This window comes from Nymphalis io, chromosome 13, assembly GCF_905147045.1.
Source record: "Nymphalis io chromosome 13, ilAglIoxx1.1, whole genome shotgun sequence".
NCBI classification, from domain to species: domain Eukaryota; kingdom Metazoa; phylum Arthropoda; class Insecta; order Lepidoptera; family Nymphalidae; genus Nymphalis; species Nymphalis io.
This window is the reverse complement of record NC_065900.1, coordinates 8,591,229-8,609,546: the sequence shown is the minus strand read 5'-3', so window position 1 is coordinate 8,609,546 and position 18,318 is coordinate 8,591,229. Positions and strand designations below refer to the sequence as shown.

Sequence of the window (18,318 nt, the reverse complement as noted above, 5' to 3'; positions counted from 1 at the left end):
AGCTCACTTTCATGATCACTTTTTTATTTTAATATCTATAATATCAGCGATAAGGTTGTGCAATTTTGATTTTTTCAATACTTTTCTTTTTAATTGTAATTTTAGAAATCGTAAACTAGCTTAATATTTATATGTTAATCGGTTTAGGGGTTTAATAAAAAATAATATAGTAACAACAATAAGAATTTGATATTTACTTTATTAACATAAAATAACAACACTATGTATTACATTATTCATATAGGTTATAATTCTTCAATGTATTTGAAGAGGGGGGGCAAGGTTTATAATATTAAAATATCCATTGTTTCATTAACTCTTTATTCTCTTGAATTTTCGAAATTAATATTACAATATTGAATGCGGGCTTCATATACAATCACCCTTCTATTTTCTTATTTTAACACGACACAGTCACGTTGAGACGTACGTTCGATTTCACTTGACCAGAAATCTCTATAAATATTACCAATCAATAATAATAAAATAAAAAAACAAAATACTTTTTTTTTTATAAATCCAACACTTCAAAAACAGTTACAGCTTATTCATAATAATAAAAAATAATCAACTATTTTAAAATACATTTATTAAGCAAAATGATTTAAAAATTTTAAAGGCGGTTTTTCTACTAATAAGCTTTGTCATCGTAGTCAAGTGAAATCCATTTAATACGTACGTCCATTACATAAATACATAACATAAAACAAAATATAAAACAAAAAGATATATATTCATATAATGCGCCACATAAAACTTTCACGACTATTTACAATTACTTAATTTTTACGACGATTTAGTTACTATTTTCGAAAATATAAATTTAGGTACATACATACATAACTACAATTATATTAAGATAAAAATAACAATCATTCAGACATAACCTAACAGAACAGAAGTCTTGTTAAAATATATATTTTAAAAATTAAATGGCGTAATGGGTACTACAACTTAACGATGTTTTAAAAACTATTATAATATAAAGTAATCTATAGAACTGGAAAACCTCGTCTGATTTCATTTTAATGGAATAAGAGAAATTATAATTAAGAATAATACGGTAGGGTAGATTATATATTGAAATCTATATTCAGCCAGGTATTATAATAATACCTTTAGTCTACGAAACACTAGCAGTATGGCAAGACAATATTACGGATGGAGGTCGTATATAATCTATTTAGCAAATTGCTCATTGTTCCTCGTGAATTATCTACAGTTCTTTACGAGGCAGAAACAATAAAGAGAACCTGACATAAATCATCGGACGAACATACACACAAATATTATTACTAATACGTTAAAAGTTTTACCTATTGTTAGAAACGAAACTTAATTAGGAATCGCGTAACAGTAAATAATAATAAAGGCGATAGTCGTATAGATTAAAAAAGAGATTAATTTGCACAGACCCATACGAGTAACGAAACAGTTATTGTTAAAGCAAATGTTCACAACGGGATCAAATATAGAAACAACAATATAAGTTCGTATACACACATTGCGCTAAAGTTACCGTTCTCGACGCGTGTGCCAGTGTGTACGCTCGTCTATTCCGAATAGTACTATCGTTTCCTCCAATCATAATCATTACGAACGATACTAAATAGGTAATTAAGCGCTTTTAATCAAATACTTCGCCTGGTTTATTACGCTTATATTTTATTACCAGTTTCTAAGTTATTTATTAACTATGCATTATAACTTATAAAGCTTAGATATACGAAATTTACTTAAGTACATTTTGTTCGATTATCATTCTCGATTCATATTTAAAAGTAAGATGGGATAAAGGTTCTATTTTACTTACTAATGACAACCTTACAGTAATCTTACATGACGACTACAGCTCATGCAATGTGTCAATTATTTATTGCAAATATCCGGCGAGCGCCGATATCTCAATTTGAAACGAGTTAAAGGAACTAAAATTTCGTGTAAATAATAATTAATATGAATACCATTCCAAGCTTTTTTACGTTACGAATAATATCCTTAAATGTTTTCACTTCAGTATTTTTCATTTTTTTAAATATTTATTAATTTAAATTAAGTAACAATATCGAATTGACGATTAACTTTTCATAACGAAAAGGATATCGAGAAACGAACTATGGACATCATTATAATAAGTAAATATTGCTTCTGTTCATTTTGGAAAAAATATGTTTATTAAATATATGTAGATTGTATAATTGTGTTTCTTACTCGTAATATGAGAAAAATGTTCTTGTGAAATTCTTAAGTCTAAGGAGGACTTGTGCTAATGATATCCAGATATAATATAAATTACATCTACTGATTGATATAATAAGAAAGTTAAAGTGGACAGATATATATTGAGTGATGATTATAAAAATTAAGCGAACATGTCAATTTAGTACACATATTTATTTAAATTTTCTTTAATTCTACCCTGACATTAATTTACGTATAATGGTGACTAACAACACTAATTATTTTTTAGACCTAATTTAGTATTTGTTCTGATTCACATATAAAGAAATACATGATTTTTGTTCTAAGCGAAATGTGTTTGTTACTGCATTTGTTTCATAAATGTTTTATGGTACAAATTTAATTAATTTTTATAATATTTTGGCACAACGTGGACTTGAGAGCAAAGTAATGTTGTACACGAAAAACGATCGAATAGAAATACTTTCAGTGATTGAATAAGTTTTGTATGAACTACTGATCACATCGAGTACTCACTTGTGAATTCAATATATTTTATGAATAAAATATGAGCATTTGATCGTCGGTTAAGGGTAAAGCAGCTTCAGAAACATCATTAGGCAAATCAAAGTAGGTATATCATGTTCTACCGCGGGGTAGGCATTCTGTTTATCTTAGCAACACTTAAAGTCGAACCTATATTATCTATGTATAGTACACTTAAGCTAGTCAACTTTAAAATTACATGTAAAATTTACTTTAGTCACATTATTGTTTATTATATGTATCAATGTTACGTATATAATTTTGAACATCTGACGATTTGGGATGCATGGACTCAATGCAAGTTTATTTTTTTACATTATAAGAATTTTAAACATCTGGACAAGATTTAAGTAGAACTATCATCAAAAATACCGAATTATATATTCTTATGAAAACATTGAATACAAAACACAACGTACGTCATGATGAAAACCTACTTTCAATTGTACTTCAATACGTAATTTGTTTCAATTATACGTCTAACGCTCATATCGAAATAGTAAATGTTATATTTATATGATTGCGAATATTTTTGCGCAATAAAAATTAAATGTTCAAATCAAACAACAATCTTCGAACCTAACTATTAAATGAATTACAATATGGACAAATAATAAAAGCAACTCTTTCGAAATCAACTGATAAAATACAACAAATTTTACGATCATAAAAAAAATGTGACCATCAAAACATAACCAGTCCACTAAAAGTAGACAAATAATAAAATATACATCAAAATGTACATAATATAATATGTATTAATAAAAAAATATAACATAATGGATTAAAGTAAATGGTAGCAATAAATACTATGAGATTCACAGATTTTAAATCTTAACTAACAATACCGAAGTTCACTCGGAGTTGTAAATCTTAGAGCGATACTAACGCTTTTGTAAAATTTAGTAAAATATTATTGCAATACATGGTGTGGTTATGGCAACAAAATAAATGCTTAAAGCACATCACCAGCCTGTCCACCAGCGAACGACACCGAGGCAAGTCCTTCGCACTAAAGGAACATTAATACAATAAAAGTCACGAACACCTCCACAACGAGGCGACACTCCTACTAAATCAGCCGCAAAACATAAAACTAGTGGATACGAGAGGACTAATGCTGCCCGCAGGTCCATATGGACGTAACACTTCCGTTCATGTATTCACACTATATGATACAGTATCAGTCAGGATTTACTAAGCGGTAGGCAGGTGCCTTACGTCGGCACTTTATTCACTTTGAGGATGTCGCTGGAACCTTTGTCGATTGGCATTTTCATAGGATCATGGTGGTGGGTCACGTGATGGCCATGGTGTTGGCTCTCCAGCTTGGCCTGCTTCTCCTGCTGCTGCTGTTTCATTCTATCCTGTTCCTCTCTCTCTCGGCGCGCTTGTTCATTAATTTCTTTAACAGCACGCAGTTCCTTCTTTAACTTCATACGTCGATTTTGGAACCATATCTTTATCTGTCTCTCTGTGAGACAAAGTGCATGCGCAATCTCTATCCTACGCCTGCGCGTCAGATAGTGGTTGAAATGGAATTCCTTTTCTAGTTCTAGTGTTTGGAATCTGGTGTATGTCTGTCGTCCTCGCCGTCGTGGGCAGCCATTTGGTCCTGAAGAGAAAATAAAATAATAAATTAATGCTACATTCGAAAGAGATAGCAGAATACTGACCGGTTTTTATGACAATAGGTAAATAATTTCATTAACATTAAATCGATTTATTGCAAACATATATCACTGGCTCGTAGCGAAGCCTGCGAATCGCAAAGCAAAGGCTTCGAGCAGGCCATTAAATTTCACTTTTATAGCATCTTAGATTTTAATAGCTCATTAATATTTTATCGCTGCTGTAAAGTTAATTTTAGAGCAATCCGCTACTGGGACCAACCTCAAAGTAGATCAAATATCGAACTTAATAGATTTACAATTAGGTTAAAAAATAGTTTTACGATGTGGCATATAGATAACAACATATTTATAAACAAACCGTTAAATATACAAGTGTCAGTACAAGATCTTTTCTCACAGTAGAAAAGTAACGGAAAGGGTTAAGAGAAGTAAATGGACCAAGTATTTACAATGGAGATTTTAAAAAGGAATCGTTACAAAAAAGTCCGAGTGCGCAAGGGTTGCACAACTTTCTAATTCTTTGTGAGGTGGCGCTTTGTGTTGGGATGGTAAAGAGTTTTTCTAGGAAACTGTGAAAGTTTTAACCCTTTGCCTTCACAAAGATAAGACATCCAAATTTAATTTATCTAACGTTAGATATTTAATGTAAAAATTTAAACGAATTAAAACTAAAATTAAATTAATACGATGTCATTAATAAAATTTTAGGCCGTCCGTATTAGATTTTTTTATAAAGGTAACTAACACCGCGAGTTATTTCAGAAACAAAAATTTAAGTAGGAGTAGGTATTTGTAATGCGTTCTTTCTTAGTTACATCTTTGGGTCTACTCTTCGGTTACATGACGGTCGAGCCGAACCCAGACAGGTTTTGAGTCAGTCAATAAATAAGGCAAGATAAATAGTCTACCCTACGTGTATAATTGATAGTGGACCAGCCGTTGGAATTTAAGCTTAAAAGCTTTTAAGTAGCTCTTACATCGCTAAGAATAAAGACTAATATGCAATAAATTTGATCAACATGTCATGCTACACATGTGTGTGTTAGTGATATTTACAAAACGATATTTCGTGACTTATTTTTGAATTGATAAAGATTAATTAAATGATTTGGGTATGTTAAATACATAATCCTTTTAATAGTATAACATATGCTAGTACCGTAAGGTAGAAACAGCCATTACCTATATACTTTATCGAATTAGCCACTATGTTGGAAATTGGTCTTTGATCAAGAAGCAGAAAAAAATTGTTTTTGTACATGGTCCTTACCACTTTTTTATCTAAGTGTTTAAAACACGAAACATTTTGTAATCATTAAACGAAAAAAATCGTATATAAAGTTTAAGCAGATTAGATTTTAATTTATTTGAAAATGCGATGTTAACATTACGGGTTTTAATTAAAGAACAAAGGAAGTCTTTTAAAAAACAACACTTGATAAGTAATTAATGGCTGCTTATTTACAAAGTAATGAAGTTCATTTTAGAATCTCTCAAGAGCTATAAACTTGTTTTACCTACTTAAATATAAATATGTAACGACCAGGTAAATCATGTGACCAAAAATGTATACCAGATACGGTATTTTTATGAACAATAAATTACTGTAATTGCATTTTTACTGTCGCAATAACATTTACGGATGATGATGTTAAAAAGTAACCAAAACAATGTTTAAAGCATCATAAATGTAAGTATTGTATATAATTATAATATTGCGGTTGCTGTAATGTTTCGAGAAAGATGAGTAGAAACGAGATAGCAACAGTTATTCTAATTTTAAAAAGCAAAGATGGAACCCAAACTAACAATACACACATCCCGATTATCCTATCAAAGTGAAAGGTTATAAAGGATGTCGTCGTTCTTTGAAACAGATCCTTCTTGTTTACATCACAGAGTCTAAATCTGTGTGTAGTGGGGATGAGATGATCCTCGTTTTGTCGGTGTTTGTAATATGTTAGCGCAGGCAGGTTGGCCACCCTTCGCTCGGTCGCCATGACAACGGTCGAAGGCACCTCCCGTCAGCTGAGTCCCATTATTCTCTTTGCATTGTAGTCGCGGGGAGTAAAGTCGGCCATGTATAGCGTACCTGTTCTTTTTTTACTTATATCGTCGAGCGTTTCCCATGACTCGACACAGATCACCTATACAGGATGCAGACTAAGCTCATTAGCATTTATTTTCCCAGTTTCTTAATTTGAATTAGTGTAAAGCGGGTATTGTTTCTAAAGTTCGTTACAAGATAACATCGTCAGATAAAATACAGCAATCCAATTATTTATTTCTAATCTTAGAATTTAAAAGAAATAAGTTAAAAGGAGGACGCCGAACACAATATATCTCTGGGAGGAGCGCGGCATTAATTAGAGACGTATATCGTGCGCCGACACCGGACGACTATAAACATACGGCGACAAGACCTGGCTCTTACATCGATTTTTTCTTTGAAATAAATCTCAAGTCTTGCTTATTTATTATTTTATTTAACTTTGTATAAACCTGCTCACCTTTTATACCGAACCCGTTCTACATAGCATTTGATAAATGTCCCGTCGGAGTGGAATATTAAGGGTCCGTTTGTGAATTATATCGCTGGCCTGCTAAGAAGGTTATTTATAGAGCGAGCTTGGGTCGGTCAGCTTCTGGAGAACCGTGTCTAGATAGTTGAAAACAAGAAATTATGTGACTGCTTCGAGGCGTTGAATTATTATTAACTATTATGGCTAGCAATATATTTAATCGGATAAAGCTGCTTTTAATAGTTTTACCGAACGAATTATGATTTTGTACGCTTTAAATTAGTGTTTCAGACTTTTTTTTATTTGATGTACTTTTGATAGTATTTTATATGAAAACCATACAAATTCATTACATTGGCTATAGTCCTAAGAGTATAATTAGACTTTCACTCTTCCTAAATTATTTTAGCTTAGTGTAGGTGTGTCGAAACATAGGTGTGGTAAATTCAATTAATTCGCTCAATAATGTGTTAACTATCGATTGTATTCAAATGATCAAATTACGCACTAAGTAAATATTTGTTAAAGGTTAATTGTGCCTGTCTCACATAAAATTTATTATATATATCTGCATAAATAACTAAGCAATGTTTATTTATTGGATTACGTTTAATTGTTTTAGTGAATATATTACATTACGGTACTACGAAACACACTGTCTTTAAATACTGACGAATTGATAAAATTATAATACATATATTTATTTCACAGTAAGTGCTATATGCCATTATAATATGCTATTTACTTTAACAAATATAAATGAAAATTTTGCCGAAGATATCGAATATTAAAGGGGCTATTGAAAATAGTCAAGTTATAATTTTAATAGGATGATACTTTAACCATAATTATATATAACGTTTATTGATTATTTATTATTCATTTAAATGACATTTAAGGCTCTGCATTATTAAGGGCTTTGTAGCTGCGTGTTAGCGACATTTTATAGCATCGTAACTCGACAATCGCCTTTATTACAACCAGCGCCATCTTAAAATAGTTTGCATTCGAATTTTGAAATGTGTAAATCTACGAAACTGAGTTCAATTCATGTTCAAAAAAGGATTAGTTGTAATTTTAAATAAAATTAATCTGAACTTTGAACATATTTTACAAGTCAGGCAAAAATTTAAGGTGCAAAATATAAGATTATTTTTTATTCGAGCAATAAAATTCAAATTATCTCGTAATTATTAAATACTTTTAATGTGTGTATCTAGATATAATGAGCCATAAATTCATTAAACTGAACTAAAATTACCGTTTGGTAAAAAATAATGAATAAATTTCACATGAATTGAGAGGTTAAAAAAGAAATCGTGTATTACCCACGAGTTTGGAATTGTTTCGGTTGGTAAGCTTAATATTAACGCCGTAGAACACGTTTAAGCTAATAGTTTGGTATTCGAAATAACTAATTTCACTGTTTAATTGACTATTATTTCAATGTTAATGTGTATACCACATCATAAAAGAACTTAAAAATATTTTATATTTGTACCAGCATTGCAAAAGAGAATGAAAATCTTGATGTAGTTCAAATTAAGCCATACTAAGAAGATATTGTAAGGACTATTATTATGAGTAAGTATTATATTAAGAACATATATTTTATAATTGTATTATGAACTACAAATATGAAACAAACTTAATTTTCTTAAGTCGGGCAGGAAAAGCGGCGTATTTGTAGATGTAGTACTTAATTTATTTGACTACAGAATAAATGTTTCAAGCTTGTACAAGTCGGAAAGACCTATTTTTGCTCGTTGTGTGAGCCAGTTAAATCATCACAATGTTGTTCTGTACTTCACTGGCTAAAGGACATTGCCTTGAACATAGGGTTGTCACAAAATCTTGACTTATTACTAACTTCAAGAACTGAAACACAATACTTAAATCTAATTCATTGCAAAATTGCAGTGCTCTGCATATTTATAGTGATTTTAAATTACATTTACGTAATAACTTTCTAATTTAAAAATCATAAATCTAAATTTATCTTATCATTGCACTTAAAAAGTAAGTATGCCATTTAATGCGGAGTGAAAAAATCGTTACTTTGATATTGTATTAGAATTAAAAAATAAAATATCGATACATGCATATTTAAATATCAAATGTAAAAATTGAAACGATATAATAGTTTAATATCACTAATAAAAGATCAATTAAATTAAATTGACTAAAAATTTTTAATTTCTGTGTATGTAAGTATTGCATAAAGCTTTTCGCACTCAGGATTGTAGGCACGAAGTTGAGCGAGCTCCGGACGGACGCACAAACGAACTAACAACTGCAGACAACCTGATTTAGTGTACGACGGGTCAACGCCTCAAGCATTTAAATGCCTATGCATGGGACTTTACAATATTGCGTTAAGTTTGAACCATTTTCCTTTCCTTACTCATTTTAATTTAATGGAACATTCTAAAAATAAAACAAAAATAGCTTAGCAACCATTAAGAATATATAACTACTCATTTTAAATTGATCCCAAATAAATGCTTTTTGAATAAATATTCTGTTGCAACACACTGGAAAGCCGTTTTTCAGTAATATGAAATCCTTCAGATTCAAATTATATAAAACAACAGTCTAAAAACATTATTTAATTTAGTTTTATAATAAATTAAAATTATTTTATTTGATTTAATTTGAATTAATGTAATGGTCAATCAAATATTCTAATTACATTAATGCAACTCGGTGCGGTTTTGGCTCCGTAATTCAGTAAAAGATTATAAATATTAAATTTATAGCGAAATAATCTACAATTTATTTTTATTATATATATGTAATGGTATTTTTAATACTGATGAATGAAATATTCGTTCAGTAAGAGCGAATGTGAGAAACTAAAAATGTCAAAGAATTTAGGTCAGAATTTAAAATAAGAGCTCCGTGTCCATTAACTTCTTTTTGAATTATTCTGTGAGAACAATCTCTCGGATTTTCTTAATATTGCTTTAGTTGCCAGCAGACGATTTATAGAGTCAAGACGAGTAATCAAGTAAGCTTTATCTTCTAATACATTCCTATTTAGCGAGATAAAATAAGAATGATTGCATCTTATATAGTTAGCTCTTCAAAATAGAGATATTTACCCGACTTAACTGTTAAAATAAAACAATTTATAACAGACACAGCGTGTGTTTATTTTTAAATGTGATTTGCGTATTTCAGTATAACATTTTTGTATAAAGAATACTAAATCTTACAGTCGATATTGTAGTATTTTATTTAGAAAAAAGAACAAAGCTTAGTGATTTTATATTAAATTTATTTGTTGTTCAACTTGGGATAACTTTTTTATCAACTTGTATATTTCTTGTTATTTATAATATTATCTTAAATAAAGTAAAATAAAAGGAATATTCTCTTGAAGTATAAAAATTTACAACAAAGATATAAAGTCATTCCTGTAACCTGATTCTCTGTCGAATTAATGCCTAATGCGTAATGGGAGAGCGTGAAAATACTTCTATTTTCGCAATCGTTACCTGATTGGACGACAATTTAACACGATCTAAAAAAGGTCAGGCGCAGGACCAACATAGTTACGTGCGTCCCGCGGTACTGGAGTGTAATGCCTACTGTTCGTTATCGGTCGGATCCTGGATTTCAACCTATAACCTAGGATCTGAAACCTTATAAGCTACTAGACCTACGAAAATCAAGACAATGCAATTTAAATGACAATGTAACTAGTTACCTAAAAACGCAGACTTTCTATAGATAAGTCTACCATGTACTCGAAGCAACGCTTACAGGCTTCCAACAATCTTGTTTCGAACATTTTTTTTCGTAGTCATTTTTGATTTTTATCGACGATGACGTCATATTCAAAATCAAAGACCTTTATAATTCTCCGATATAGACGAAAGAATAACTTGGTAATAAAAGATAAGTATTAAGTAATATTATTATGTAAGAAACATTATCCATTATTGATAAGAAAAGTTATTACAATAATCAACGACTCAATTATAAATACATAACATACATCTATCCTAAGACAGTGGTCACTGAATCGCAGATTGCACATATATTGTAGTTATAAAACGCTTTTTATTATAGCTAACAGTATAATTATTATACACAAAGAGCGTTATGAGAACTATTATTGAAATTGATGACTATACCCGAGATAAAAAGGTCGTATGATATCGCAAATGACACATAACATTCGATTTAATTAGTCTGAATGTTTCCATTATACTGCATTACTTATTCGTAACTATTTATAATCAACTTTAATTTGATAAGAGTGGGTTAAACTGTCATACTGTCATTGGTATAAAACAAACGAAAAAAAATTGAATATTTTGTCCTTTCTACGTATGTATCCCGATGTTTTCAGTAATTAATTTTTATATTGCGTTTTAATAATGTTCATAGTTTTTATATATGAGTCGTTTAAGTGACGTTGTATCTACTTTGGTCCTTACATAAATAATATATTTACAAGCGAGGTACTATGCATTTACATAGAGACATTTAATGTAGGTATTTGGCGTTTTATAATTAAATGGTCGTAGTTTTTAATTAACAGTATTTTACATATTTTATATCTGTTTTCGTAAGCAGTTTGCGTGCATGCAAGGTGCATTTCTACGTATGCTAAATTATGCACTCCTGTCATTGTGTTTGCCTATTAATGAAAATTTCTGCGTTTTATATGTCTTTATAGTTTGTAATTAAGTGCTTATAGCTTTACATGCAAAAAGTCCCTACTAATATTTATATTTAAAACCTTTGACAAACATTAATAAACTGTATTAGATATTAGCGTAGGTATAATAAAAATCAAGTATTTTATTTATTATACAATTGATGGTATTTATATAATTGCATATGAGGTTGATGGAAATATTATTTTCACAAATATTTGAAACCGCTTGTAAATAAAAAGCTCAGGAGTATTTGTAAAAAAAAAAACATTAAGATGCCTTGATGCTTGATGAACTTTAAGATGAAAAAATAATTCAATCATTGTTTTTTCAATTCAATTTTTAAATTTTTTTAAATTTCAATTTTTATACCATCTACTTTGTTGTAAATTTGCATTAACGGCACTTCAGTACTTTCCAATTTCTATAACAATTGATACCAATGTTATATACACATGCCGAACGTCTCTCAGGTATTGGTAATTATTAAAAAAAAAGTGAAAAACACAAAGCACAAAGTGAAACATGTACTGAAAATTTTTAAAATAATCTTTAATAATAATATAAATGCGAGCATGAGTTTCCTCTTTACGTTTTTAACTACTCAACCAGTCATCATGAAATTTTGCATACACGTTGTCAGGGGCACTGAAAAGGATAAAAGGCAATCAGCCTCTAAGCCACGGACTGAAACTAGTATCTTATAAATGTCAAAAATAAAATAGGTATGTCTACCGTGTTAGAAAACACGATGAAATTAAAAATGAGTTATGAGTAACGCAACAGCAACTCTGCATAAATTTCACATGAGTACATTCGAGAAGGAAAATGCATATATTTCGCAGGCACGTATGCAGATATCTTTCAAAAGGCGTTGTAGATCATTGTCGTGCACCGTAAAAGCTCTCAGTAGCCGACCGAACCGGTTTCGCATCTCGAATCGCATCATAACCCACACGGAATGGGCAATGTAAACGAATATACACAAATATTAATGTGAATGAAACGGAAACCCGCTTCTTTAAGTTATGTACATTTTTCTAAAGTCATCCAAGAAACGACACAATTAATAGCGCGATGGTTTTGTTATGAATCCGAGTTACGAAGACATTTGTAATATTTTTTTTTACCTAGAGAATATACCTCAACAAAAACGTTTTTCAATATTCGTACGTACCTACTAACTATTCGAAACAAACAAAGAATTAATCACACAGAAGTATGCATTGAGCAAAAAGCTAAGTAAATATTTAGTACTTATTACAGAGTTCTTAAATTTTCCGTGCATAATTAACTAAAATTTGCAGGGGAAATTTTGCATAGCTACAATTACGTCCGAATTTCAACCTAAGTGCAAGAAGAATTCACTTTATTTTTTAGTATACAGAGATGAAAATCGTGTGCCTACGATATAGGGATGATATTCGTGTGCCTTAATAGCACACTAGGAAAAAAGTATTTTAAACTTAATCCTGAAGCAAACGTTATTTGCAAAAAAACAAGTGCAGCGACTGTTGGCGAATGCGGAGCGAATAATTAACATTTTCTGTCTGATGTTTTAATGGAGACAAAGCTTCGAGCAATAACAATTAATTTTATTTATTTTTTCTTAATAAACCTTTTTTTTTAAATATTTCGTTCGCCGTATGTTTACAAGTTTTATCAAGAGCATAGTTATTTATACCGATCGAGTGACTTCTATGAAAAATGTATTAGACAGACGATTCGTTGAAATAACAAGCCGAATATGTTATATGAATCTGTGTATATCTCGGACGTCCGGAAACAATTGGCTTATTCTGCTTTAATTTTTCGTCGTCAATATTTACACTAGCCCACCACGTGTTAATACTATAACAGGATGTTTAAAACTTCAAATTGCCTCGCTAAGTACGTACTTCATTTCCTATTAGATATTATTTGTGAGTATTTGTTTGGAGATAAGCCGACCGCTCGGGCACCTACGAACATACGTACGGCTTAGAGAGAACATTATTTTGATAATATATTAATGTGAAGCGGTCGTACGTTCTCTTGACAAGGAGAGAGGGACGTTTTATTTTTGAAAATGACTCCATCACTCACCGATAACGCGCTCTGAGCATCACAAAAAATACTGTTACGCTCAGTATTATGTGTCACATACCATTTTTAAATAACTAAATATTGTTCAGCCGACATTGATGGATATTTTACAGGCTTTACTGTATGTTAGACGCGCACCAGTGATGGAAGTTACCTTTAGCCATTAATAAATTTAAAGATCATCTTAAAAGAATAAATTAATGAATAGGACGTATTGTTGTACTGTACAAGATTATAAAATGATAAAAGGGCTTGGAGTAAGTTTTCATTAATTTCAGATTATTCAGGATTCTAGTATAAAAAAGGTAACTAGTGAGTTTCTTGTTGGTTCTTCTTGGTGGAATCTAGGTAGTATATTACGAACCAGTGGTGGCTTTAAATTTATCTTGAGAAATTGCTAGAAACCAAGAAACAAACAAAGAATTGCCAACCGACAATTTCTACTTATTGTTTCATGATATTATGTCGTCTATTTGAAAAAAGAAAAATAACCATTTTTGAATTTTTCAATAAAAATTATAGTAATAGTTTTTAGACTATAATTACTCTAGATAGTATGACTAATTTTAATTACAAATTACTTATATGATGACTTGATATCGATTTTTTTATTGCTAACAATAACACGACCTATCATAATATTACCAATTAACCTAGAAACAGAAATGTAACAAAAAGTGAGTTAATGTAAATGTCACTACCGTGACTCGTACATGTGTTAAGATAACCCGATAATACGGTTTTATATATATTTTAGATTGAAATCTGTTAACGTAACTATTTTTTAATTTTAGGATATTATTTTTATTCAATCAATCAATCAATCAACAGCCAATCGTTGTCCACTGCTGAACAAAGGCCTCTCCCAAGGTGCGCCAAAGCTCCCTGTCCTCCGCCTTCCGCATCCAGTTGGTGCCCGCCACCTTCTTAAGGTCGTCAGTCTACCTGGCTGGAGGGCGCCTTACGCTGCGCTTGCCGATTCGCGGTCTCCACTCTAGGAATCGTCTGCTCCAACGGCCATCGGTTCTACGACATACGTGACCAGCCCACTGCCAGTTCAGCCTGCTAATTTTGCAAGCTATGTCGGTGACTCCGGTTCTTTTCCTTATTATTTTTATTGAAAATTCGAATAATTAATTTTATGTCTCTGTCAATCACAGATAATCATGGAAAAGCACCAAAGGGACGACTGTCTTTGCTTAGTAATTAAGGAATGTGTAATTTTCACGTATAATATTTCAAGCCACCTTGTCTTATCCAATAAAACAATGCTGCACAAACGGTCTTTTCACTTACACGCTGTCTTGAAAGTCAAAGAAAACCGACAATGTATGTTTGTTGGCATATATCAGTCGTACATAAGAGAGCTTTTGAAAACATTGCGCTATCTTAACCACCATTGAGGCGGTCGAGTTACGCGCGATGTTTTGAAAGCGCACACAGCGATTACGATTACGTTTCCAACGAAGTGTCGACTTCGGGTTACGTTTTATACCGTCATATGAATATCGCGCTCGGATGTTTGGTCCGAAACGCTCGTTCATTAGCATTTTATGACTGATACAACCGATAAAAGTGGAGTAAGACGCATTCAACGGGTCATATGATTTGATAGACGCACCGGCCCGCTGGCACAGACTACAGGAAGTCGGCATTCCGTTATTGGGCGATATTAATTCAAATCAACGCATTCTGATTCACTGAATGGCTATTATTGAACGTTTCAGATGTTCCAATGTCGATTTTATTTGTTTAACGTGTTTGATAGTCAATAACTGACTACAGAATTGAGTATAATTCAGAGTATATGACTCATAAGTCGTTTTCGGAGACTCCTTGCACTTTACAACTGAGATATTTAGTACTTTTGTTGGGGTTTCGTAATTATATTATTGGATATGGCCTTAAAAACGATTTACGATTCCTGATGCCGTGCGTCGAGATAAACGAGCCATGAGTATGATGAAATAAACTTAAATAAAATCGTTCGCGATTTCATAAGAAATTTCAATGGTGTTAATATATCCTTTGAGATGCTCGTTGCATAAATAAATACATCAAACGATCACAAGCTAAATATTCTCATAATTTTTGAATTTATGTTAATAAATAGCTTATTTAAATAAATCCCAAAATATAACGCTGAATAACACACTTAACAAAGGAAGCCATAGTACAAGGTGTACTACTTATAAACACGATGATTGATTAGGCTGACATTGACATCGGCACGCGCGTCCTTTACATGTTATCGTATTGAAAGAAACATACGCTTGTTAACTGAATTATATAAAGCACATAAAATAAACTAGATCAAATTCCTTTCAGTATCGAAGTATAAACAGGTGGGTCCAATTCGAGATACATCTGCCTTACTCGTCGATTGTCCAAGTATAGACGTATCAACGTTTTCCCCATAGATATATAAAGTCAAGCAGATGGGGGGCGCGAATGATCGTAAACTTTTTTTAGAGCAACTCTCAACAAAACGCGAATCATAAAAGTAATTGGAGCCCATTCATATTAATAGACATTTACGATGTCTCCTTCATAAAACTGAGATTGTCATCGCTTACGCAATGTCACTTCGTAAGCAATCGAACATGAACTAATTCGATTGCGTTTTGAAAATGGTTTTAGTACATATAAATCATAGAGTAAGTCGGATATGTTTTATATTAATAAAACTAATTTACAGTGCCCTAGCACGCTAGACATATTACAAAACAATTTTACAACTATTTCATGTTAATCTAATATTAAATGATATAAATCTGTCATAAAATTGGCACATCTGTGCAAGACGAGATTTGTGAGTCGATAACTCGTATATTATATTATGACACATCTATATCTACATACCCGCGTTTCCCCGATCGCAGATAAATAGAAAGGACATTAGGCTACAGCTGTCGCTTGCCCCGCACCTCCTCAGGGACTGTCGCAATTTTCCTACCCTTAACTTGATTCGAATCCCGAAAGGTTTTCCTCCAAGATATTTATTATTATATCTTTATTAACGTTCTCGTTTTGTCTCGACTCGTTTATTGTGAATAAGATTTAACTCCGAACTCGTTTGCAGTGATCGTTTTTACAAGTTTATCTATATGAGACATAGGTACCAATGAATTGACACCTGATTAATTAAATTCACTCTGTCTTACTTTGTATGTCGTATTTTAGTGCTAACTAGCAATTAAACCAGGGAAAAAATATAAGTTTTATATAATTCCAATTATGTATACTCTTCTTCTTAGTTATTTACGAATATAAATTTGAAGATTTAATTTTTCCTATAAAATATCGTAATACTGTGTTGCGTGCTTCCTTAACAATTATATATTATGCATATTCAAATTGTTAGAATTATTATCGGCAGTAGATTTATACATATAAATGGTGCTTAGGTACAGCGCTTATTAATTATTTATCTTGAATAATGACAACTCATTTATAATTCTAGGCATCTAGAATAAATTATATGAATGTGGGCGTCCGTATAATAAGATAATGTAATTAAGCATTGGAACAGGTTCATACTTTATGCCAACCCTCTCCCGTTGTGTAGGTACGAGTACATCAGTAATATTTTAACTCCGAATGTAATATCGTAACGTAATTTAAAACAAATTGGCCTCCCCTACCGACTGGCAAATTTGAATACCGCAATGCTCGCGCCCCATTCCGGAGGTACCTGATACGTTTTTAAAAACAAAGGGAAGAACGCTGTTATATTTTATAATATACCCGGGTTCTTTCTCTTGGAGTCCCAAATGTTACGTATAATGTTCTCCCTAATGTAATATAGTATCGATGTCAGAGAGTTTCGTACGAAAATTGTGGCTTTTATCGGTGAAACATTTTACTAGATAATGTTTTTATTTACTGCAAGGTTTTAAAATCCTAAATTAAACAAGAGAGTAAATATTTTTGCTATTTATAACGTAATAAAATTGAATATCGTGTTTTTAATCTCACAAAGCGCTTGTATGTTTTTATGACTGTATATTATTTTATACCACAAACAAATTGTATTTTTTGTTTTAAGTAAAGATTGATTGGAACGAAGAATATACCTACAAGCTTAAAATATTTTTAATTACCATAAATGTGACGACTGAAGACAGCTGCATATAATTGCATTTACCCTTGCATTGACCAAAAATGGCGGCCGAAGCATTTGGCTATGGACAAGGCGGGGCAAGGGTATAATAGGGTTGCTAACATGCAAATTTAATACACCACTGGCAACACTGGCCCCCAACTGCGCTCGTTAGTTGTCCTATTGTGCGCTTATTAATTCAACGATGTTATTTATAGATTATGTGTCGGTCGGAATAAATTCTCTTGATTGGAAGTTAATGCGGGCTCAGACGGCTCAATGTGGATGCAGTTAATGCGTTGATTGGTTCGACGCAATTAAAAATATTAGTTTCGATGGAAGGCAAGCTGACTGATATTTCGTTAATATCAATTTCGCTTTATTATTGTCAAAGTGCGTTGTGCCAAAAATATATATATAAATAAAAATAACTCTCGACTTCATCATCATCATCATATCAGCCGAAAGACATCCACAGCTGGACAAAGGCCTCCCCCAAGGATTTCCACGTTGGCCGATCTTGCGCTGCCCGCATCCAACGACTTCTCGCGACTCGTTCTAAGTCGTCGGTCCACCTT

At 31.7% G+C, this 18,318-nt stretch overlaps 1 protein-coding gene across 2 annotated transcripts in view; it reads right to left on the bottom strand.

Moving 5' to 3' along the window:
• Nucleotides 1-286: 286 nt before the first annotated feature.
• The window catches only part of LOC126772643 (homeobox protein abdominal-A homolog), a 36,780-nt gene continuing 18,748 nt past the window's right edge, over nucleotides 287-18,318 (bottom strand). For both annotated transcript variants that reach the window (XM_050493040.1, XM_050493039.1), the window contains exon 3: nucleotides 287-4,342. In XM_050493040.1, the coding sequence (XP_050348997.1) occupies nucleotides 3,945-4,342 (398 nt within the window). In that variant the 3' untranslated portion in view covers nucleotides 287-3,944. The remainder of the gene's footprint in view (nucleotides 4,343-18,318) is intronic.